Source organism: Odocoileus virginianus, chromosome 21 (assembly GCF_023699985.2).
Source record: "Odocoileus virginianus isolate 20LAN1187 ecotype Illinois chromosome 21, Ovbor_1.2, whole genome shotgun sequence".
Classification (NCBI taxonomy): Eukaryota; Metazoa; Chordata; class Mammalia; order Artiodactyla; family Cervidae; genus Odocoileus; species Odocoileus virginianus.
Genome location: NC_069694.1, coordinates 5,248,528 through 5,273,434, shown reverse-complemented (window position 1 = coordinate 5,273,434; position 24,907 = coordinate 5,248,528). Strand labels below are relative to the sequence as shown.

The following is a 24,907-nucleotide window of genomic DNA, read 5'->3' as shown; positions in this document are numbered from 1 at the left end:
TCTTATTATCTTAGCACCCTTGTTAAAAAATCAACTGACCACAAATGTAAGCATTGTTTGCATTTCTGTAAGAACTTTAGGATAAGGTTGTCACTTTCTGCAGAGGTCACCTGAGACTTGGTTAGGAATTGCAATGGACTCGTAGGTCAATCTGGGAAGTATTGCCATCTTAACATTGATTCCTCCATTTCATTATCATGGAGTATCTATCTTCCCAGTTATTTAGAACTTTTAAAATTTCTTCCACTAATGTACTGTAGTCTGCAGAGTACAAGTCTGGCACTTAGTTTTTAAAATTTATTCCTAAGGGTTTGTTTCTGATTGAAAATAAAATTGTTTTTTAAATTTCAGAGTGTTGCTAGTGTGTAGAGAGTTGATTTTCATATACTGATCTTGTTTCCTGCAACCTTGCTGAAACTGTTCCTAACATTTGTTTGGTTTGTAGCTTTTACTGTGTGACCTGCTACAAAATATTAAAAACCCAAGTTACTTAATCCTGTTTGAACACTTTAGAATAGTAAAATAATTTATATTTCATTTTAATTGATATCCCAATTCAAACACAAATTATTTGGACTAAATTTCTTTTGCATCCAAAACTATTGTTTAGGACACTCAACTTGTAGTGCAAAAATAAAACATTTCCCCTAAATGAAAAAATGTATTTAGTTTTTACTTGGTCTAACTTATGAATGATACATTCAGTCTCACTGCTCAATAATATTTGATATGTCAGATTTATCTTATATAATGACTAGTGGGAAGCCACCATGCCACCTTATTTAGCCACACTACTTTGCTTTTGGCTCAGATGGTAAAGCATCTGCCTACAACGTAGAAGACCCAGGTTCAATCCCTGGGTTGGGAAGATCCCCTGAAGAAGGCAATGGCAACCCACTCCAGTACTCTTGCCTGGAGAGTCCCATGGACAGAGGAGCCCGTCAGAGTCCACGGGGTCGTGAAGAGTCAGACACGACCGAACGACTTCCCTTTTCACTTAGCTTTTGTAATGAGGTCACTGTTCATAAACAATCAACATCTGTTCACTGTTAAAAGAGAAACTGTAGCGTTCCTCCTCTCCTTGAACGATGGAACTATAGGAGCATGTATGTTAAAAGTGTGAATGTACAAAATGCTGGACAAAAATTTTGGATCACATGTCACTTTTACTTCATCACTGGTTGTCCCTTTCATTCACTAGATCAAATGGATTTTTTGGATGAGTTCTGGTCAGTTCCATGACAGAACTATCTTTTATATGGGTATTAGGCATGTAACATTTTCTTGGCATTCTTAGTCAAGCAGAAAAGCCCTAGTGTCAAGGCAAAAAAAAAAAAAAAAAGTTCTGTTAAAGAAAAAAACACCCAGAAAAGCGTCTTGAATAAACTGGAGAAAGATGCAAAAAGCAAGTTAAAACACTTAACAGAAACTTAACATTTATTGTGCAACTTTATCTCCAACAGAACATGTGGCATTCTAGAGGTATATGAAGTAATAAAATCAATACTCCAATTAGAACACCTGAATAACTGGCTCTAGTAACAAATGTTTCTTATAATTAAAAATATTGAATGTTTAAAAAACTCTTATAACATTTTAAGTTCCTAAAAGAAATGTGCCTAACACTTAAAAAACAACTTACTCTTCTATATAAATTGTTCACAAAAAATCTTGCTATCCTGTATTACACTATGCATTTATAGTTTTATTAACGTATCTCTAGTGGGTATTAACTCTACACAGTACAATCAAATAGAAATTATTCATAGAGAATCAACGAGACTTCAACAATAAAAATATCTGGATCAATGAATTTGTCACAGTTTCTGCACACGTGTTCTTCATAGAAAAGAGAGTAAAGGCAAGTTGGCCCCAGTGTCAGGCTGCTACAGAAGTCCCAGAGAGGACACACACACATAGGCAATGCTTAAATGGGGCAGGGTCGGACCGGAGCAGCCACCTCCAAGGTTTCAGGACCCCTCTCGTGGCCTGGCATGTCCTGTTCCCTAGACACTAAGCCAGGCTCTGATGGCTGAGGCAAGCTCTTGAAACTTAAAACACAGCCAAAAGTGTTAACAGCCACAACTACAGGAGAATATCAACAGATTACTGTATTCTCCTACAAAATCTTCACGACAATTCTCACAGTGACATCATGGTTAAAACCCTCTCTTCCAAACCAGACTCATCAGATCTAAGGCTACGAATACAACAAACGCGAAAAGTGAATGAATGCTGGCTGACCCGTGTCCAGTGCCACGTCTAACATCTATCTGCTCCCAAAGAACACACTTCAGTGAGTTCAAAGTTTTGCTTTTATATCCCTGCATTTTTGGACTGGGAACCCTATGATGGAAATGTGAATTGTCATTTTAGTCAGTACTTCGATTAAACAAATCTATCCCAAAGTGTTGATGGGTTTTGAGAACTGGAGAAAACTGGAACTACTGGAGAAAATGGAACGAGTCATTCCACTTTCTAAACCCAAAGATTTCCCCTTGCTAGCTGAGTAATCAGCTCAATAAAATGGGGTAACAATAACAGCCTAGGGGGTGCTTGTGAGGACTAAAGTGAGAGGAGGCATAAAGTGCTTAGCAGAACACCTGGCACACAGCTATTGCCAGTGGTTCTGGACGGGCCTGAACAATTGCCCAACGCAGGCAAGACCCATCAGGCTGCTTGTTTGTACTGGGGCCGTTCTGACAATGAGCGTGCTTTTGAGTAAGTCATCTCAGCAGATGTGTTTTTTACTGTAATTTGGGGAACTGTGATTGCATGAAAGCCTAGTGCTTGTATTAGCCAGTTGTGGACAGTCACGAGGAAATTTAATCTGGTACTTTCACCACAAAGGTACGGCAGTTTAGTGCTATCAGTAAGCCATACTGACCAAGCTGGTGGTTAGATGAGTGAAGTCCTCTGAATGTTCTTTGCAACTGAACACACCATGCAGGGTAAACGTGGTCCCTAACAGGCAAATATACTCATTACAGCTTTGAATTTTAAGAAGGACTCAAGTACTGGTGAGTTATTACTTTTGCACTTCATGTTGTCCAGCATTAATTCTTCACTGTCCTAACCACTGGCTGATAATTCAACTGCAGAGGGCCCTCGACTGGGTGGCATTTTCCTACATTATTTCAAGTGAAGTGGTTATTTTTATCCAGTACTTACATGACTGAAAGAAGCCATCACTATGTTTACAAAAATATATCATAATGATACATACTGCTGTTTAGAGACATTTACACTAGCGTTCTGACTCAAGCATCCTATTTGACATGTTTTGCCAAGCAGTTTTGGCAAGTGTCACCACATTAAACACACACCAGCAAGACTTGCACCATATGCTGAAAATCACTATTACATTTTTAAAAACTGGTATAGAAGAGCTGTCAAAAATTACAAGCATTTGTATGGTGAAATGACATAGCACTGATGAGCAAAGTTTAAATCTTTTCTAAAAATGAAGCTATCCAAGAATGAGACTTTTTTAAAATGAATGAAATTTAAGAAAAACTAAGGAGGTAGTCTGTGGCATTAGGGTAAGGTTCCAGAGTATGTGTTGAATGACAGAATTCAAACAAGGGCAAGATTCATTCCTTTTTCTGAAAACTGCACCTTTCCTACTTGATACTCCATCTGTTTTCTGATCGCATCAGGAGGTCAAGCCATTAAAAGTGCCAGGAAAATGCAGACATCATGAACTTGCAGATTCCCAAGTCTGTATTGTTGTCGAGATTTTGGGGAGAAAATCTGCTGTTACAAGAACTTACTGGACTGAACTGTCCCTATCGCTATCTGACAGGTGGAGAAGCTGGGTCAAGTAACATATTAATGTGTCACCTTGTAATTCTGATGAAGGTTGATGTGCTAATGACTGACAAGAGACTACACAGTGTTTATGACTAAATGAAAGATCCAGAATATGAAATCACCCACGTGCTCTATAGCTGTGAAGTAGCCACATACACAACCTCTCTCAATTTCCCTATCAAAAAAGATGATGACTTTTTTTTTTTTAAACAAATGCTCTAATGTCATCCTCTCCATTCCCAGTGAAGCCTAAACAGCAGCAGCCTTTAATAAAAGCTGCCCATTTAGCCCTAAGCTTTACAAAGAACACAGTTATCTGGATTAGGGTGATAAAGGAGGCCGCCCCTTCTACCCACACTTGAAGCAGAAACAGATTCTATCATCTCTAGGAAGCAAGTACAACAACCGGGGTGAAACATTTCCATTGGTGACAACGAGAAACAAGATTTACGCAAACTCTATAGATCAACTCAGCACAAAAAGACCCTCAGATTTCAGGGAAATGGCAAGCCCGTTGCATAGTTGTCGGAATGGCCTCGAAGCTGTGTGTACGCGGATTCCGGAACAAGCTCCGGGAACACCATTGGCCTCACCACTTGCTTGGTCCTCAGTGTACCCGACTAGCTGGCCGAGATTCTCGTGTTCAGCCATCACTTTGGCATTGTGTCAACAGAGCCTGGTTTAAGGCTGTGGAAATTGTGCATCTATGAACCTACAAAATCGAGCATTTGAAAATGGTTTGGGATCTTTGGATGTTTCTTGACTGACACAGTGAAAACTTTTACTGTTTGTCAACTCCAGAGATCATATAGTGCCTTCCTTATCAACACAGTAGATATTTTATTTTTTGGTAAAAAGTAACAGAAACAGCTAGCTTCCAACTCATCATTGTCTAGAGGTGACCTCTGATCTCTGGTTTCTGTTTGAGTAACAGGTTCTGTCAATGTAGACACAACATACAATGTCACCTATTCTATGTATTTGCTGAGAAGTATAAATTCAAGTCTTTGGAAAACATAAAGACAACTTATCTGAATTAAAATGAGAATGCCTGTTCCTTGTCCCTCGGGACAATGCCGTGTCTCTACCTTCTCCCATGAGCACCAAACTAATCTCCACAGAGACCAGCCCTGCTCATGAAGCAGAGCTCACCGGAAAGTATCAGACAGGTGACCAAGAATCCACCTATCTTTTTCCCACCCTCACCATCTAACTAGTCATCATCTGAAATCAAGTGTAGGTTTCTCTTTGTGTAATATAGTATTCTGAAAATCTCTGCAGGCTTCATACACTTTCCAAACAACCCAAAAATGGGCTTGTATTGGGAACTGTTTGGCAGTAGGTCGAGAGAGTTAAGGTTTAGGATGTGTAAAGTCTGACAGAGTGACATGCTTTGGATTCTAAAGTGATGGTAACAGAACATTCACCATTGGAACTCGAGAGGACCAGCTGCTCGTGTGGAAAGATTCTGTCCACTAATCACCAGATCCATCCTGGGAATTTTTATTGAAGACTTCATCCTGGGAAGGCTGGTGATCGATCCCTTCATAAAAGGAGCCTCCATTGTGCAGGAAAGTGCCCACAGCTCGCCCCTGCCGGGCATGACCCACAGCATCGCTGAACACTTTGTTTATCTGCTCCTCTGAGGGCATCCACCAGTCGGGGTTGGAGGTACAGTGCATCCTAATGAATTCTGTGGGAATATACACAACAGTGGAAAAAAAAAAAGAGAGAAACAGCTGGTTTTTGCAGTGGATGGCAGAAAGGATGCTTAAACTTTTAACAGCAGCTCTATAAGGAAAGCTTTACGGGACATCAGATGTAGTGCCATGATGACATCACTTATTAGACTTTAAAACTTACACCATCTGCATTTTCTACTCATGTGCAAAAATAAAAATTATGTGGGTGATCCCTCTAAGACATGTTTGCTATGAAAGGTCAATCTGATTTGTGAGGCATGGTCTACACCATGCTAGGTTCAAAACCCTGTAGTTACATGCCCACACTTTAAGAATGCTAACTCTTTCCAGAAGCACAGTAAGTATCATTAGCATGGTATTCTTTAACTAGCTACTAATCTGTAGATTAAGTGCAAGAAAATAAACTCTCAGTAAGAACCTGCATAAGTTTTGGTTCAGAAGAGATTTCCACATTATCACAGACTGTATTTATTTCTATAATTGTGATATTTATACATCTACTGACAAATATTTTTTAGATGAGTTTTCCTCTAAATATTTAATTTCACCAGATAGCAATTAGGAAGAGATAGTGTATAAAGAGTGGTTAAGACTCCAATGAAACAATCTCAGCCTCCCTCCAACTGAGTTCAAATCAATCTTTCCTGTTTTCTCAGAGAGTCAAGGGACATGCAGAGTTCCCATACAGCTATTTCATTAACAACATGGGCATCTGAAAACTGAAGTTGAACATTCTGGAAAAAGTCCTAAGTCAAACTGTGTGTTTTTTTCTGCACGGCTGATGGAAAGTTCAGGGTGACTGCTGTTTACACACCATTTCTTCTCCAGCACTATTCCCCCTCTAAGACCACGGTTCTGGTCATAGGATTGGACTTGTCTGAGATTTATTTACGGAACCCTGATTCTATTTGCCCTTAGAAGCTGATGCTTTTAAGAACGTGGACCAGAAAAATCTCATGAACTCAACTGTGTCTATCTTAGCAGATAAACAGGGGCATTCCCTTCAATTTCATGCCTGAGGTGAGAGACTCGTTCATTTCGTCCAAGTCCCAGCTCCGGGGGCCTTCCCTGGGATGAGAACTGTGTTTATTCAGCATCTCATCCTGCAAAACTGTCAGGAGCCAGATGGCTGATGGTGGGGTGCAAGCCTAGGCAACACCGAAGGACGCCCACATCCTCAAACCCAGGTCACAGTCACTACAATGCTGAACAGAGAGAAAGCAAGTGGGACCACGAGGCCTCACGTGTCTAGATCTCTCCCTGTCACGTTCCTTGCGTTCACACTTACTTACAACTGTGACCATCCTCGGATCACCTCCAGCTAAGCTGTGGGCTCCGGAAGTCAGAGACTGTTTTCTGCTCCTCTCTGCCTCTCTTGGGTTTCCCACCTCAAGTATTCATAAGTATTCCCTAACTGTCTAAGCAGGCTCCCGACCTCTGTCCAGATGCCCCACTCTCACAGGAACATAAAGCAATGAAAGAAAGGTGCGCATGAGCAGAAATCAAGGCTAAGTGTTGAGGGCCACCCTGAGAATGTACTGCTCTGGGACACCTGCACTGCCCCTCCTTAGCACCCACTGCTGTGACAGGACTTTCCCCAACACCGTGCCGGACGGTTACAAGCTCAAAGCAGAGGCCATTCTGTCACACAGATCGGAAGCATTGTCACGCCACTGACCCCCTCTTCCTGCTGGGGTCAAACCACCCCCGGGAACAGGCCAGCCTATTTGACTTCACTTCCTGAAGCACCCCGCTCTCCATCCCTCGTGTCAAAGTATCTGCAACTTCCGTGGCCTTCCTATGCTCACTGACTACAAGGAGGTCACCCTGGAGTCATCACACCGAGGCCTTCAGGAAGGGAATCCCGTTTAGGTCAAAGGCCCGCCCCAAGATTTCAGCCTTTGGGACAGATACACGGGCTCTAACCAGCTGCCCTGACACGCCAGCAGCTCCTGCCTATGCCTTCTCCACCCAAGGGCAGGGGAGGCCTGTGCGTCCTGCCCAGCTCTCCCGTGCTGGAGAGCACATGTTCTGATTGGCAGCCTGGCCAGCATCGCTGTCCCAGCGGGCCTGGCGGCATTCCCAGGGCAGCGACACTAGCGCTTTGGGATCTAAGTTAATCCCTCAGTTTCACAGACATGCTTATTAAAATGTAAAGCGTTTAACAAGGGTTTATGGAAGGGGACAGTGAGCCCCCTTATCCCAGTTCTTCATAAGCCTCAGGGAAAATTCCTGAATACAAACCGAGCATGCTCTCAGCAGACCCCCCACCCCACCCCTGCTAAGCCTACCACCACTCTGGTACCTCTGTCTGCTCTGAAGATATTGGGGAATAAAGGAACCTATGGCTAGTTTGCTAAGACAGACACTGGAAATTTCCATCATCCAGACACTCTAAATGGAATTTTTAGACTGACCAACAGGGGGCGCTAGCGCACCAGTGCCAAGTTATATTAATAATGCTGGTACCTTCATTCCAGGTGGCTTGTCAAGTACGGGCCACCTGAATCAATCACCTGGGGTGGTCACGAGGTGCAATAATGCATGCCTCCCCTGTCCTCACCCCAGACCCGCTGAATCAGAAGTGCAGGGTGGGTCTGGGAATCTCTGCTGCTAATAAATACTGTGCATGCACCTCAGTCACTGTGGGCATCAGGAGGGGGGTGCGGGAGTGAGTGTCTTTCTGATGGTGAAGGCCTTTTCAGTGATAAGGTTTTTCCACTGTGACTTCTTCACCAGGAACTACTTTGATTCCTATCAGGAGTAAATCATTACTAAGTCTTTCCAACCAATTAAATCACTCAAACTATACAGGTTAAGTCTTTCCAACCAATAAAGTTACTCTTGAACCATATACACGTTAATGTTTTGACATGGAGTTTTCAGGTGCGAGTGGAGTGCATGTTGGAGCCGTAATCTTTCCACTGGTCTGTGCTGGCTTGCACCCACCTAATCAATCATACACATCTGGCTTCTTCCTCCTCACCCTCTGCCTGGCCTATCCGCTGTGTGGATCAGCTTCAGAGTAATCAGCTGTTAATACCGATGAAATGGTGTTATCTGAGCAGTATTTTTTAAATATGGAAACTTAAAAAAAACTGGAACAGACTCTGACTGGGCAAGAAATACTTTAGGCCTATGGAAAATTTACCAAATAAATTTAAGGAGCGGGGCAAGTACTCTCGACAAGGGCAGCTAGACTGGGGAAGGGCGCCACAGGCTTCACATGGAAACGGGGTGAATTTTAAAATCCCTTCTTTCCCTCTGTGCTTTGCCCAGTGTTCCAGTTTTCCTGGAGGTGGCCTTCCCAGGCAGCAAAGAAAATCTGAACTTAAAGCGTGAAACATGAGGTGCTATGCAGCGCTTACGTGCCACCAAGTGCCAAAGCAAACAAGGAATTTTTGAAGAACTTCTCGATACCAAAGAGATGGGCTACATGAAGCCTATAAAGTCTCAGCGGAAAAAACCAAAATACAGTCAAGGCTGAACACTTGCATGGGGAGCCACAGCCAATGCGGTGAAATGAGATCACAGATGGACACTGAGCGGAAGGATGCAGTACCTCGGAGGCATGTTACTTTAACTGGATCCAGAGGGCGTCTTTCAGGACCTGTCTCTCCTGACTGCACTGACCTTTTCCTTTTTCCAAGGCCGCATGAGTACTTAAGCTCATCGGTAGTGAAAACAAATCTGATGAGGTATCGAAGGAGCCGCCTCCCATCTTTCTTGGAAGAATTTACAGCCTCATCCCACTGTTTGCTCGTTATGTAGACAGGATAGTTGTTCAACAGCTGCTTGCTTCCCTGGAAAAGCGAAACATTTTCTCATTACCTACTGAGCTGGCCAGCCGGCAGTCCGGGCGATCTCCATTTCAAAGGCAAACATGCTTTTTAACCAAGTGGCTATGCTGACAATGAACTGGGTACTGACGAGCACAAGTAATTGCTCACTCTCAAAACGGGCACTTTTCAAATTACATTTGCATTTTCTATAACAAGAGCCAATGAGGTTTAATGAACACCTTTGAAAGAAGAGCTATTTATAACCTGCATTTTAACAGGTAGGTTAAAACGTGTCAAGATCCAATGACAAGAAACACTATTTAAATATAACCTGTAACTTTCCTTTTCAATCTATTAAAATATGCAAAAATGACTTTGAAGAGTGTGATCAAACAGGTCTCCTCATCCTTTGGTTGGCGGTTAAGTACTTTTAGAAATGACGCTGGTGGGTTATTTCCATCAAGTATTTTTTTCGTGTGTTTAAGGTACTTAATATCTGATAGCTGCTGCATTTCAGTGAAACAATATTAAAAATGAATTTTAAAAAAGTGGAATTGTGGAAACAGAAAAAAATAATCACTAATAATAATGCAAAACAAGTTTCCTCAAATTATAGCTTCTGCAAATGCCACTATTTTATCAACTCAAAATTTTTCTTACTTTTCACCTTTATAATTTATGTCTGCTATAAAATTCCCAGGCTAAATAGCTGCAATGGGACTAATTACAGGAATTTCTGTAACATTTATAAGCCATGTTTAGTCAACTGCACCTACACAACCATTATTTTACTTCTGGTTGTCCATAAAATTCTACAGTCCAGGACAAATTAATTAACCCATGATCGCAGTTTTAGTGTACTTCTTCCTCAGTAATTAAGGTGTACAAAATAAAGAAGGGAAACTCATTCAGTTTTACAACTTTGAAAGTTTACTGTAGGTTATAAATTGGCACTGTTTGGGTCTCACGGGTTTTTATTTTAAAAAGTGCTCTTTTTACTTAAGGTCTGAGAAGGGCAAACGGTACAGGAGCCGACAGGAAAGGAAGAGGCAGCAGATACAGCTGTGAATCTGTCACTGAACTACAGCCACAGAAACTCATCACCGCAGCTTCACTCCCGTGACGCAGGAGTGTGACTGAATGTCCTTTTTATAGGAAGCAACTGAGGGACGAAGTTTGAGGTCTGAATTTAGTCAGTTTGGGTTTGAACTGAATCTTAGTTCTGCATCTTACTTGGTGCTTCTTGAGCAAGTTACTTCAACTGAGAGGAAGAACTAAGTTATCCTAGGTTTAAACTATGAGTGTCTGGGAGCATAGGCCACCCTTGGCTGTGTCCTACATGTGGTGAGAAGATGGGCAGGAGCGCAGAGGTTCCTAAGGCCCGTGGCCCAGGCTGCTGCGTCACGGCAGGAGCGGCGAGACAGAGGGCACTGGCACGCGTGGCAGTGCAGACGGAAAAGCGAGGGTGAAAGACATGAAACCACGGGGTCGGGCAAGCACCCCGGGAGTCAGGCTACGGGGACCGCGGCGTGGCTGATTCCCAGCTGAAACAAGGCGTCCTCCACAAAGCTAAGGCACAGAGGGTCGGGCTGGGGGACGGAGGCGGCAGATGCCAGTGAGGAACACTGTCTGTCCCACGGCGGGTGCAAGGGACTCGCCTGGAGGTCCAGGGGTGACGACTGCGCTCCCAGAGCAGGGGACGCAGGTTCGACCCCCGGCCCGGGAGGACCCCCCACACCGCAGAGCAGCTAAAGCCGTGGGCCCACACTCTAGAGCCTGGGTGCTGCAACGAGAAGCCACCACAGTGAGCCCACACGCCCCAACGAAGAGCGGCCCCTGCTCGCCTCACCCGGAGAAAGCCCGTGCACAGCAGTGAAGACCGGCCCAGTCAAAGCTAACAGAGAAAGAGAAAAAGGAAGGAATGGGGAACCAGAAGGGTCCTGACACAAAGGCCCAGAGCGGAGGGCAGGGGCAGGAGGGAGCGGAGGCGAGGCTCTGGGGACGAGGAGGGCTGGGAGAACAGGCCCTGGACGGGACAGCTGAGAGAGGGGCCTGCGCTGGGCGGGGGGCTCTCTCGGAGCGGTCTGATGAGCAGAGGCGGCGCGGCCGGACCGCAGACAGGGCAGGGCGGGCGCAGAGCCGACGGACGGAAGAGTGGAGAAGTGAATACAGACCCGGCCCGTCCCTCAAGGGCTTGATCGCCGAGGTTACCATTCAGCAGGCGCCTTCAACAACGGGCAACGGGACTGACCCCCGGACCCACCCTCCAAGGAGCAGCAGGCTGCGGCGCGCGCGAGGATGGACGTGCCGCAGGGTGCTGTGGGGGGTGGAGGGAGAAAGAAAAGATGACCTTGAGGGAGGAAGGGGGCATCAAGGAGGGGAGGGTTTTCAGAGTGGAAAGACTTGGAACAAACACCGTCTCTGCCTGAGGGAGTGACAGGTGCTGCTGCTGCTAAGTCGCTTCAGTCGTGTCCGCCTCTGTGCGACCCCATAGACGGCAGCCCACCAGGCTCCCCCATCCCTGGGATTCTCCAGGCAAGAACACTGGAGTGGGCTGCCGTTTCCCTCTCCAGTGCATGCATGCACGCTAAGTTGCTCAGTCGTGTCTGACTCTGTGAGACCCTATGGTCAGCAGCCCACCACGCTCCTCTGTCCACTGGATTCTCTAGGCAAGAACACTGGAGTGGGTTGCCATTTCCTTCTCCAAATGACAGGTGGGTTCTCCCATTTCAGGTCCCTCTGAGCCAAAAGAATGGCGGGAGACTTGCCCACAGAATTAAACTTCTGTTTCTCCCCCTCAGAGTACACAGGCGAATGTACTTCATGATGCATGACCTTTCTCCACAGGATATATACGCATTCATAAACCTCAGCGTCTACCGTGTCTTCTGCTAGCCCATCTGTCCTGGGGTATAGATGGCTGAAGTACCGGATGCTTCACCTTAAGGACACGCCCCACGGCGCACCGTCTCCCTTGCCATGGAGACCTACCTCGGCCGGCTGGTCGGCAGGCTGCGGGACCGCCAGCTGGTTATGATGCTGCAGCACCGTCTTCAGGTAATCCAACACGGCCTGGCAGGGCACTGGATGGAAGAAATCGCAACAACCGCACGTGAGCTGAACTGTGCTGGGAAAATAGAAAGCTTCAAAGGTTTAAAAAGATTTTTGATGTAAACATCTAAAAAAAACTGACTCATTTTCTAAAGGAAATAGGATCTTCTTTCATTTGACATCCGCAGTTATTTCAGTTTGTAAACATGGAACAGATGCTACAGTTTGGGGAGAAATTTTGGGTTCAGCACAATTTAAGTCAAACTGACTCTAAGATGAATTTGGGTCAATAATAATGTCACACTGAACAACTCACAGAACAGACATGTGGTCTTTGATTCAAGTTGTAACCTGAGCACCCAATGGTACTTTTGAAAACTAAGGTACTGAAGACTATAATGCCTCACTCATTTTAAATTGATGATACAGTGGTCCTTATTAGTGCCATTCATCCCTAGTTCTTCAGGAAAGCAGTAAGTCATGCACTTTAGACCTACTTCCTGACATGGACATGCCTTACCATGTAGCTCATCCCCCATCCAGACACTCACCTGATCTGGTCCAATTCCGATTCAGTTAGTATGTATATCATTAACTGTTGTACTATATTTTTTGAGGCATAGTTTTATAGAACTATTGAATAATTACAATGAAACTGAACATACGAGCCCAATATAGAGCCTGACATATTTTTGTACCACTGCAGAAATAATTCTTACATCTTAAGATTTATGTTAGAGCCCTTTCTGGAATATTAACTAATTGCTTTTAAAGGTCTCAGTAGCTTAGTTAATAACCTAATTGACATGGATCATTGGCATTCTCTGTCCTGGCTATGTGTTTTCTTAGGATGTTTTTGTCACGTTAGAGAAAATAGTAAATATTTAACCTAAATCCTAATTTTAAAGTATTATCACTGAGCTTTCTTCACTTTTTTTCTCACAATTTTTTTTTAGAGAGCAAATCAAAGTTATCCTCTTTATCCCCTGCTAATAGCTCTGGGTTTTTTAAGGTGACATTACACTGCAACATAAGAAATCAAACACACTTATAAAAAAAAAAGAAAAAAGAAAAAAAGAAATCAAACACTGTATCAACATCCTTTGGGAGGATTTGAATGATAAGTTCAAGTAGGTTAGGAAATTTTTCTTCTTGACAAGAAATATTTTCTTAAATAACATCCTTACAGATTTGTCTTACACATCGGTGTCACAGGTCACTCTTGCGTAGCTATCTGAATATATTCTTTAAAGAAGCATTTTGGGGACAACCACAAGTCAACAAAGAGAAGGCATATGTGTTTCAGTTTGAAGCAGGACTTTTACTGAGCCAAAGTTTAATAAAACTGGTCAAGTATCTCTAATTTTACCAGTCTATTAAAATGCCTAACTCACGTTAAAGTCCATCCTGATGTAACTAAATCCTGTGATTTACCATTTGGCCAGATCCCGCCCAAATTCCTCTTAAGGGGTGTACTTACAGGATAACAGTTCTATGTCCTGACAGACACTTTTACCCTGGACATGGCTGAGTAGAGAGTCTGAGTCACTGAGGGCTAGAAAATCCACTTTCTAAACCATTTCTGCTCGGGTACGCAAAGTTCAGGGAAGAGTCCGAGCAAGTTAATGGAACGACAAACAGTAACTTCCCACATGACTATAGAGTTCCATAAACAAACTGTCCAACCCACTTGCTGATGCCACAGTGAGTGAGAATGCATCTTCTGGCAACGGGAGCTGATTACAGGAAAAGAGCAGGAGACTTGAGAAGCTAATGGAGACAGGAAACAAGCTTGCTACAGAGTTCTGGCTTTTCACTAACTGTGTGGCCTTTGGGACTCCATTTAACTTCTGTGTTTAAGGGTTTCAGTAGCAGCAATGCAACTGTATCTATGTCACTGCATTGCCAAGCGACCTGTGTGAGGTATTATCCTGGATTTAGTTTGGAAGTTTTAGTAAAATTTGTAAATACTCACTGACTGATTAGGATTTGAATGAAACTCCTTTTGCTACTTTGTCCACATTTTACATATGTTTATAGAAAATATGTTGAAGAACAAAATGCTTATAAAAACTGAATATTCAATGTGACCTCAACCCTGCTAAAAATAATTATGTGCAAAGAAAAGAGACTGGAGAGGAGCTAAAATGGCGGAGGAATAGGACGGGGAGACCACTTTATCCCCTACAAATTCATCGAAAGAACACTTGAATGCTGAGCAAACTTCACAAAACAACTTCTGATCGCTAGCTGAGGACATCAGGTGCCCAGAAAAGCAGCCCATCGTCTTCGAAAGGAGATAGGACAGAATATAAAAGATAAAAAGAGAGACAAAGACCTGGGGACAGAGACCCGTCCCGGGAAGGGAGTCGTAATAGAGGAAGTTTCCAGACACCAGGAAACCCTCTCACTGGCGGGTCTGGGGGACGTTTTCCAATCTCGGAGGGCAACCTAACTGGGAGGAAAAATAACCAAAGTGTCAATAATTAAAAATGATTTTAAAATCAAAATTATTTTTAAAAATTTAAAATAATTAAAAACTTTATCCTTTACCATCCTTGTAAAGACCAATTTAAAAAAATTTCTACAGTGGGCATGGACCATAATAACTTCAAAGTTGTTTAAAGAATGTCTACATGGCTGTTATCTCCCTTTCCTATGCCATCTATGACCTTCGGGGTTGCCTGTACAGGCTTGGAGGCAGACTCTCCCATCTCTACACCCCCAATATTCAGGCAGCAGTGCTAACCTCTGAGCAAGGGCAGCTGACCCAAACATTCTGGAAGAAAATAGAATTTCATCTGCATTTACCAGCCATGGGGCTCTACTGAAGGCAGGTGGGTCCTGTGGGCAGATACCTGGGCACAGGGCTGAAGCCAGGAACACTGAGGACAAGGCTCAGGTCTAGCTACTTAAATCAACTCTGTATTGTCTGAAAGACTTGTTAAGTAAGGTTCTTCCACGGAAAATTGCTGTTTTTGCCCTTGTTAAGGGTGCTTGGGTGTCAAGTACCTATTTTCCTGGCAGATCATTGCATTAACATCTTGATCAGCTTCTCTTGTTCACTCAGCATTATTTAATCTACTCTGCTATATAACTGCTTTTAAAGACTCAAAACATTTACTCCAAATACAGCACGTACTATTTTATAGGGAGACTGAAATTATTTACCATCCTCTGATAAGCGTACCATCTGTGTGCTGTATCACCTTGGAGTGTCTGTCCTAGTCACACTGTCTCTGCAGAATATAAGTTCCTGTATTGTGAACACCTAGAAATAAAGTGAGCTTTAAATATTACTCAGCCTACAGACACATGGCTATTCACTTGATAATGAAAATGTTCTGATTAATTGATATGTATAGATGCTGTAACAGAACATGCCTGAAACTGGGCTGGAAATCAGGGATACAAGGATGACTCTGACTTAAGTCTCTGCCCTCAAGAACCTTACACAACCTGCCTCTCCTTGTACCAAGACAGCAGGAGAGAAAGTAAAAACTTGCCCTGCTACTGACTTCAACAGAAGCAAGCATGATGTGCTATAGAAAGTGGTTAATTTTGCCTGGGAACTGGGGTACTGAAGGATGAGCAGGAGTTCCTTGAGTGGGGAAAAGGGAGGGTATGTCCTTAGACTGGAGGGACAGCAGGAGTCAAGGGAAGGCCAGAAGCAAGTGGTAATGGATCTGCCTGCCAGTGCAGGAGACGTGGGTTCGATCCCTGGTTCAGGAAGATTCCCCGGAGTAGGAAATGGCAACCCACCTCAGCGTTCTTGCCTGGAAAATTCCACGGGCAGAGGAGCCTGGCAGGCTACAGTCCACAGCATTGCAGAGTCAGACACGACTGAGTGAGCATGCAGAAGCAACTGCATGGAGGTTCAGGAATCACACATTGTCCAGAGGGGGTGGAGCACTCGGGGAATGGTGGGAGCTGAGGGGCGAGCCTCCAAAGAGAACAGGAAGACTTAGGTAGCGAAGGACAGAGGTTGCGCCGCTCTAAGGGTGCTGGAATTTACTCACGCACCACGCGAAGCCAAGAGGCACTCAGCAGAGGGTGATGTGGGTTTTTTCAACCGGGAGAGCCCGGGATTGAATAGATACTGCAAGAGGCCCTGTTTTGAGTCAGGCATGGATGAAAGCCGGCGGGGAGGGAGGAGGACTCCGCACCGACGGGCACATACAAGGTGGAATCAAAGGACAGAAGACGGACATGAAACAGGAAGAGAGACACTTATGAATGGAGCGGAAGTTCCCCACCTGGGTAACTAACTGAATGCCGACCTCTTCACAAGGTTAAGACCACCACCACCAACCTAAGAGAACCACCAAGATTTCTGTATCCTCAGGCACAGGACAGGGGCCCCCTTGGTCTCCTAGGGCTGCTCTGCGTGGAGGGTCTCCCAGAAGATCTAGCAGGCCTTCGTTGTTACTTGATGAACTCAACACTTCAGCATTCCAGTGTTACTGACCTCATGTCACAGAGAACAGAAACTGAGGCTCAGAAGGGCTAAGTAACTTGCCCAAACCACCGCTAGCAAGGAGCAGGAGCAGGAATCCAAACCCAGGCTTGACTCGAAAGCCGTTTTCTTCGGCTCACGCTCTTTTGGGTCCCAGTCTCACAGCTCACAGCCAGAGTCGTGTCACTGTTACCAAATTCTAAGTCAAAGAACTCAATTGTTTACTCCCCTGTTCCTATCACTTGCTCTAATCTTTTTTACTCAGAACATACTGTGCCTCTTCACTCTCCCTAGAACGCCAGCATTAAATATGATTGCTGTGTTTCTCAGGACCGGAAGTCGACCCGAGCCTCTCCCACAGGACCGGAAGTCGACCCGAGCCTCTCCCACAGGCACTTCCGGCACGTGTGAGCGGGAGCGCAGCGCCAGCATGGCAGGCACCGGCAGAGACACTGCAGCCACGCCAGGGCTTTCTGTTCTCGCAAAACTAGCTATCCAGAAACGGACACTGATTCTTTAACTTTTAAAAATCTTCTTAGAATATCCTTAAGATCAGACTGCATAATTCAAGGTTAGTTCTCTAGCGTGTAGCTTGTGAGTTAGTGCAACTGATCCTCATTATTTGCAGACTCTGTACATTTGCCAACTCACTAATGGACTTCCCAGGTGGTGCTAGTGGTAAAGAACCTACCTGCCAACGCAGGAGACAGGCGAGACTCAGGTTCGATCCCTGGGTCGGGAAGATCCCCTGGAGGAAGGCTTCGCAACCCACTCTAGTACTCTCGCCTGGAGAATCCCATGGACAGAGGAGCCTGGTGGGCTACAGTCCCTGGGGTCGCAGAGAGTCGGACACGACTGAAGTGACTCGGCACACACATGACTCACTGACATGGATCTGTAATGGGCAAATTCGAATCTGAGGAGCTCTTGCTGGCGCTGGACTCTGGCAGGTCACCGAGAAACCCGAGTGGCTGGAATCACACTCCCGGCTGAGGCTGGGCAAGGACACCTTCTGCCCGCTCGTTTCAGCCCAATGTGGTAGTGAGGGTTCTCGTTTAGGGCCCTGTTTTTCTCATTTTTGTGCCTCTCCTGCGTGGAGATTTTGCGGTTTCACAGGGGTCCCAAACGCAGAGCTGAAGCCCTGTCTAGTGTTGCTGAACACAGGCTGTGATGCACTTCAAGGGGAAGATGTGTATTAGATGAGTTTCGTTCCGATGTGAGTCACAGGCTGTGAATTCAGCGTCAACCGGCCAGCACTATACATTAAACAAGGCCTCTTTAAACAAAAACACACTTAAAATGAGGCTATGAGTTGACTGGTTGACAAAAACATTGCGACCTGAGGCTACACAGAACTACAGTGAATAACAAGAATCGAAAGGGTGGAAGAGGGTAGCAAACTAGCTCTGTAAAATGTGAACATTAATTTTTGTTTGGAGTTATAAAGATAAATTCAGATGATCAAAAATGTACATTTTAAAAACTTGAATGTTCTTTAATAATGTCAACAGTTAAGTGTACCTTCCCTATATCTGCACTTAGAAAATTTCAAGGTTTTTTTTAATGTCACAGTTATTTTACTTTGGAAGTTATCATTATTTTTATATAAGTTGATTAACAATATCATGTCAGTTCCAGGTGTACAGCACAGTGATTCAGTTATATATGCATGAAAGTGAAAGTCACTCAGTCATGTCCAACTCTTGCGGCCCCATGAACTGTAGCCTGCTAGGCTCCTCTGTCCATGGGATTCTCCAGATAAGAATATGGAGTGGGTTGCCACACCCTCCTCTAGCAGACCTTCCTGACCCAGGGATCAAACCTGCATTTTTATGTCCTACACTGGCAGGCAGGTTCCTTACCACGAGCACCACCTGGGAAGCCCTCAGTTACATATAAATATGTGTGTGTATACATATATATCTTTTTTTTTTTCTCCCAGATTCTTTTCCCATATAGGTTATTACATAATATTGAGCACAGTTCCTAGTTCTACATAGCAGATCCTTGTTAGTTATCCATTTTGTATAAAGTACTGCTGGAAGTGGGTTTTTTTTTTTTTTTTTAAAGAATGTTTTAATCTTTCTGGTTAACACCATTTGTATTAGTAATTGCACCGTTGTAACTTTTAGCATGTCACATAACTAGTCAGTCAGGAATTTTTTTTAAGGGTGGGAGTACAAACAGAAGGATAGGAGATGCAAGGTTTCATACTTCTGTTCTAAAAAATCAAAAATCAAAACTACTTTCTTCTCTGCATCAAAACTGTACCACAAACTTGAAGTGGTTTTTTAATTACGATATTTTATGTTTTTAATACTGACATTTTATCATATTTTAAAAATCTCTAAACTTGGTGTTCAAAGGCAATTATAAAAGGCAATTAAGATTTGAAGTGTTTTTTCTTCTTAATGGAACATAAACTATTGGTGTGTCTTACATTCAATGAGGGTTGAAATTAGATGAAATATGGTATTTTATACCCATCTCCCTTATGAGTTCCCTTGAAACAGTGCTGACTGCAAGCTTTCTAAATAAAAGTGACCACTGTAACCTGACACCTTCTCCATTGAGAAGTCTGCCCATCATTTTTCTTCTTTTAATAACCTCTCAACTCTTTGTATCCCTGACCCAGTATCTTCCTTTTGTGACTTTTTTCTTTTAACCTATTTCCTTTAAAAAATTTAAACTTCTAAAGACTTTGTAATTTCTAGTGTGATGTAGTGTCTAGTGTAATGTCTAGTGTAACTTCTAATACAAAAGAAAATGTGCCATGCTACCTCCTGGGATAAAATACTTAGTTACCTACATCTGCAAATAACTCTGGAAAGTAAGTCATAGAGTACCTTCTAGAAAGCCCTCGCTTGCATGAAGCTGATAATCAATACAAATTTGCTGGATGTTTCACAACTAATACAATAAACAAAGGCTGTCTCAGGTGGTGCTGGAAGGAACACCTCTTCCCAGTCTCCTTCCCTGGGGTGAGGGCTGTCGCCTCCCTGTCCCCCTTTAAAAGCTGAAAGTACTTTTCCCCGTTAAGACTAAATAGACTCACTTCTTTTTAATTCTTAGATCAAGAACTACTCCCAGGTATGAACGCCTCACTTCAGGGAAAAAGAAAGAAACCGGAATCTCAGAGCTGCTCAACAGCGTGACTCTGGAGAGAGGGGAGCGCCCCAGGAACGCTGCCCCTACTCCAGCCCATGACAGGCGCCCATCATCTCCTGCACCTGATCCCCCTGCTCACTGCTGCATGCCCCTCTCCCCTTCGTACTCATCCATCCGCCTTGGCTGTTAAGAGGAGCGATCCTATCCCACGAAAAGAAAGCCCCAGGTCCTTCCATGGAAACATACTGGCCTCTAGGATAACAAAGGCCACTGTGATCATTGGACAGCATGGACACTGCTTAGGGAAAACTGATCCCAAATCTCACAGGAAAGCTGCTGCTTGCAAAATACTCTTGTTATGTGCAAAACCAGACATTACTTGCCACACTTTTCTTCATAAGGGTAAAAAATAACAGACTCCCCTGACCCCCAACACCAAAGTGACAGCTAGCACAGAATGCCAGACTGGTTTCTTGGGTGATACCCACAGTCTGGTTTGTGTTTAGCCAAAGATGGAGCTTGGGGGGGGGGGTGAGGGCAAGAGGTCAATGATGTCCTTGTGATTCAAGTTTCATATTAAGTGGCACTTTCAACCTGACGCCTAACACTCACGTCCCTGGGCAATGAATCCATGAGGCAAGTCATCAAAAATAGCTTGGCTTTCCTGCATTTCACACTGTTTTTTACTGTACATGATCGACAAAGTGATTTTTACCTATATAGTTGAGTTTCAGTCTGGACTAAACTCAGGTAAACTCATCGACATTTAGGAAATCAGTGAACTAAAATGAACCTGAATGGGCAAATTTAACTCAGATGACCATTATACCTACTACTGTGGGCAAGAATCCCTTAGAAGAAATGGAGTAGCTCTCAGTCAACAAGAGCCTGAAATGCAGTAGTACTTGGGTGCAATCTCAAGAACGACAGAATGATCTCTGTTCATTTTTAAGACAAGCCATTCAATATCACAGTAAACCGTCTGTGCCCCAACCACTAACGCCGAAGAAGCTGAACGTTTCTATGAAGACTTACAAGACGTTCTAGAACTAAAACCAAAAAAAGATACCCTTTACATCATAGGGGACTGGAATGCAAAAGTAGGAAGTCAAGAGATACCAGGAATAACAGGCAAATTTGGCCTTGGAGAACAAAATGAAGCAGGGCAAAGGCTAATAGAGTTTTGCCAAGAGAACGCACAGGTCATAGCAAACACCCTCTTCCAACAACACAAGAGATGACTCTACATGTGGACATCACCAGATGGTCACCGACATCAGACTGATTATATTTTTTGCAGCCAAAGATGGAGAAGCTCCATACAGTCAGCAAAAACAAGACAGGGAGCTGACTGTAGCTCAGATCATGAACTCCTTATTACAAAATTCAGACTTAAATGGAAGAAAGTAAGGAAAACCACTAGGCCATTAAAGGTATCAGATCAATTCATTTCAGTCACTCAGTTCTGACTCTTTGTGACCCCATGAACCGCAGCACGCCAGGCCTCCCTGTCCATCACCAACTCCCAGAGTTTACTCAAACTCATGTCCATCGATTCGGTGATGCCACCCAACCATCTCATCCTCTGTTGTCCCCTTCTCCTCCTGCCTTCTATCTTTCCCAGCATCAGGGTCTTTTCCACTGAGTCAGTTCTTTGCATCAGGTGGCCAAAGTACTGGAGTTTCAGCTTCAGCATCAGTCCTTCCAATGAATATTCAGGACTGATTTTCTTTCGTATGACCTAAATCAAATCCCTTATGATTATACAGTGAAAGTGACAAATAGATTCAAGGGACTAGATCTGATAGACAGAGTGCCTGAAGAACTATGGATGGAGGTGTGTGACATTATACAGGAGGTGGTGATCACAACCATCCCCAAGAAAAAGAAATGCAAAGACAAGAAAAACATGGCTGTCTTTAGGAGACCTTACAAATAGCTGAGAAAAGGAGAGAACTGAAAGGCAAAGGAAAAAGGGAAACATATACCCAACTGAATGCAGAGTTCCAAAGAACAGCAAGGAGAGATAAGGAAGCCTTCCTCAGTGAACAATGCAAAGAAATAGAGGAAAACAATAGAATAGGAAAGACTAGAGATCTCTTCAAGAAAATCAGAGATACAAAGGGAACATTTCATGCAAACATAGGCTCAATAAAGGACAGAAATGGTATGGACCTAACAGAAGCAGAAGATATTAAGAGGTGGCAAGAATACACAGAACTATATGGAAAAGATCTCAATGACCCAGATAACCATGATGGTACGATCACTCACCTAAAGCCAGACATCCTGGAGTGTGAAGTCAAGTGGGCCTTAGGTAGCGTCATTACGAACAAAGTTAGTGCAGGTGATGGAATTCCTGCTGAGTTATTTCAAGTCCTAAAACATGATGTTGTGAAAGTGCTGCATTCAATATGCCAGCAAATATGGAAAACTCAGCAGTGACCACAGGACTGGAAAAGGTAAGTTTTCATTCCAAACCCAAAGAAGGGCAATGCCAAAGAATGTTCAAACTACCATACAGTTGTACTCATTTCACATGCCAGCCAAGTAATGCTCGAAATTCTCCAAGCCCAACTTCACCATCATATGAACTGAGAACTTCCAGATGTTCAAGATGGATTTTAGAAAAGGCAGAGGAACCAGAGATCAAATTGCAGAGAATTCCAGAAAAACATCTACTTCTGCTTCACTGACTATGCTAAAGCCTTTGACTGTGTGGATCATAACAAACTGTGGAAAATTCTGAAAGAGATGGGAATATCAAACCACCTTACCTGTCTCCTGAGTAACCTGTATGCAGGTCAAGAAGCAACAGTTAGAACCAGACCTGTAACAATGGACTGGTTCAAAATGGGGAAAGGAGTACGTCAAGGCTGTATATTGTTACCCTGCTTATTTAACTTATAGCAGAGTACATCATGCAAAATGCTGGGCTGGATGAAGCACAAGCTGGAATCAAGATTGCTTCAGTAATATCAGCAACCTCAGATATGCAGAAGACACCACCCTAATGGCAGAAAGCAAAGAGAACTCGAGTCTCTTGATGAAGGTCAAAGAGGAGAGTGAAAAGGCTGGCTTAAAATTCAACATTCAAAAAACAAAGATCATTGCATATAGTCCCATCACTTCACAGCAAATAGACGGGGAAACAATAGAAAACAGTGACGAACTTTATTTTCTTGGGCTTCAAAATCACTGCAAGATGGTGACTGCAGCCACAAAATTAAAAGACAATTGCTCCTCGGAAGAAAAGCTATGACTAACCTAGACAGCATATTAAAAAGCAGAGACTTTGCCAACAAAGGTCTGTCTAGTCAAAGCTATTGTTTTTCCAGTAGTCATGTATGGATGTGAGAGTTGGACCGTAAAGAAAGCTGAGCACCGAAAAAGTGATGCTTTTGAACTGTGGCGTTGGAGAAGACTCTTGAAGAATCCCTTGGACTGCAAGGAGATCAAACCAGTCAAAGCTAAAAGAAACAAACCTGAATTTTCATTGGAAGGACTGATGCTGCAACTGAAGGCCACCTGATGGGAAGAGCCGACTCATTACAAAGACTCTGATGCTGGAGAAAATTCTGAAGGCAGGAGGAGAAGGGGACGACAGAGGATGAGATGGCTACATGTCATCACTGACTCAATGGACGAGTTTAAACAAGCTCCGGGAGACAGTGAAGGACAGGGAAGCCTGGGGTCGTGCAGTTTATGGGGTCACAGAGGGTCAGACAGAACTGAGTGAACGAACAACAAATGGACTAATTAAGCAATCAAGGTTCTCTATGTAGAATGGCTGTTCATTTGAGTTCATGGAGGTGACAGTTTATAGTAACAGTGGTGGGTGTTTACACCAACAGCGGTGATTACTAGCCCACTTTCAACAAGAGTCACTCAATGTCTGACCACCAAGAGAACTCAAGAAATTGCAGCATTTTAGTTTTTCTGGGCAGTAGAAAAGGACAATGAATAGCAGCAGGCCAACAATGATTTACTCCTGACACAGACATTTCACCTGTACAGATTCAGGAAAGAGCAGGTGGAGTGAACCCCAAATTTGCTCAGTGAGTTTATCAAGGACGGCTGGCTTGCCAAATATTCAGGATGAGGAAATGGGTAACAACACTCTGCATGTGTATCCCACGTCCTTGTACTGGGAAACCCTCAGCCACAGTTCTGGACAGCTCATCTAAGAATCTGCCGTTGGCTGGCCCCCAGGACACCGTGCTCTCCCCTAACGGAACGGCATGAGGGGTAAGATGCAACAGCCCCTTGTGGCATTAAAACCCACAGGTAATGGATCATAATTCACACAACTGTGAAAGTGGTAAAATTCCAGTCTGCTAGCTGCACCCCTCTCTCTCTGAGCGGGAGAAACCAACAGGTCTCTGGTTCTATCGCATTCTTCCGGGTCCCGCCAGTCTCTCTCCTGCAGTCAGCCTCCCTGGCAGGAACAATGCCAGGACCTTGCGTCTAACTCCAGGGCTCAAGTTCAACAGCCAAGAATGCCTTTACCTCACCTCTCGCTTGTCTCCCACTGGACAGACTGCATGCAGTCTAACTCCAAGATATTCTGAGCCAAACCACAGCGTGATCCAGGGAATGTTTTAAATGAAAGGACCAAAGAAAATAAACTTTTGGTTTGGCACCTCTAATAAACAAGTGGGTAACTTTCACCAACATTTCCATCTTTCTACATAAGCTGCCAAATTGTGTGATGCAAAGACATTGAATAAGGAAAAGAACATAATTTCTATTTATGGATCAGCCTTAAAAATTTTAAATTTTTATTTATGTATGCTTTACTTCGAACATAATGTGTTAGTATAGTAGTACGTGCATGTAAATAATCAGTGCATGTGTACACTGGTGGATACATGCTCAAAATTTTTTATCAATGGGCTGCATGATTAAAAAGGTTTTAATGTCTCGTTTTTTTGGCCATGCCCTGCAGCTGGCGGGATCTTGGTTCCTAGACAAGGGATCAAACCCAAATCCTT

At 43.8% G+C, this 24,907-nt stretch overlaps 1 protein-coding gene across 2 annotated transcripts in view; it reads right to left on the bottom strand.

Annotated features, from left to right (window-relative positions):
* Positions 1-1,410: 1,410 nt before the first annotated feature.
* BEND4 (BEN domain containing 4) overlaps positions 1,411-24,907 on the bottom strand; it is a 33,024-nt gene continuing 9,527 nt past the window's right edge. The window contains exons 3-5 of one of the 2 annotated variants that reach the window (XM_020888254.2): positions 12,290-12,381; positions 9,079-9,319; positions 1,411-5,506 (exon numbers count right to left, since the gene is read on the bottom strand). In XM_020888254.2, the coding sequence (XP_020743913.1) occupies positions 5,289-5,506; positions 9,079-9,319; positions 12,290-12,381 (551 nt within the window). In that variant the 3' untranslated portion in view covers positions 1,411-5,288. The remainder of the gene's footprint in view (positions 5,507-9,078; positions 9,320-12,289; positions 12,382-24,907) is intronic. The other variant, XM_020888255.2, reaches the window with a different exon arrangement.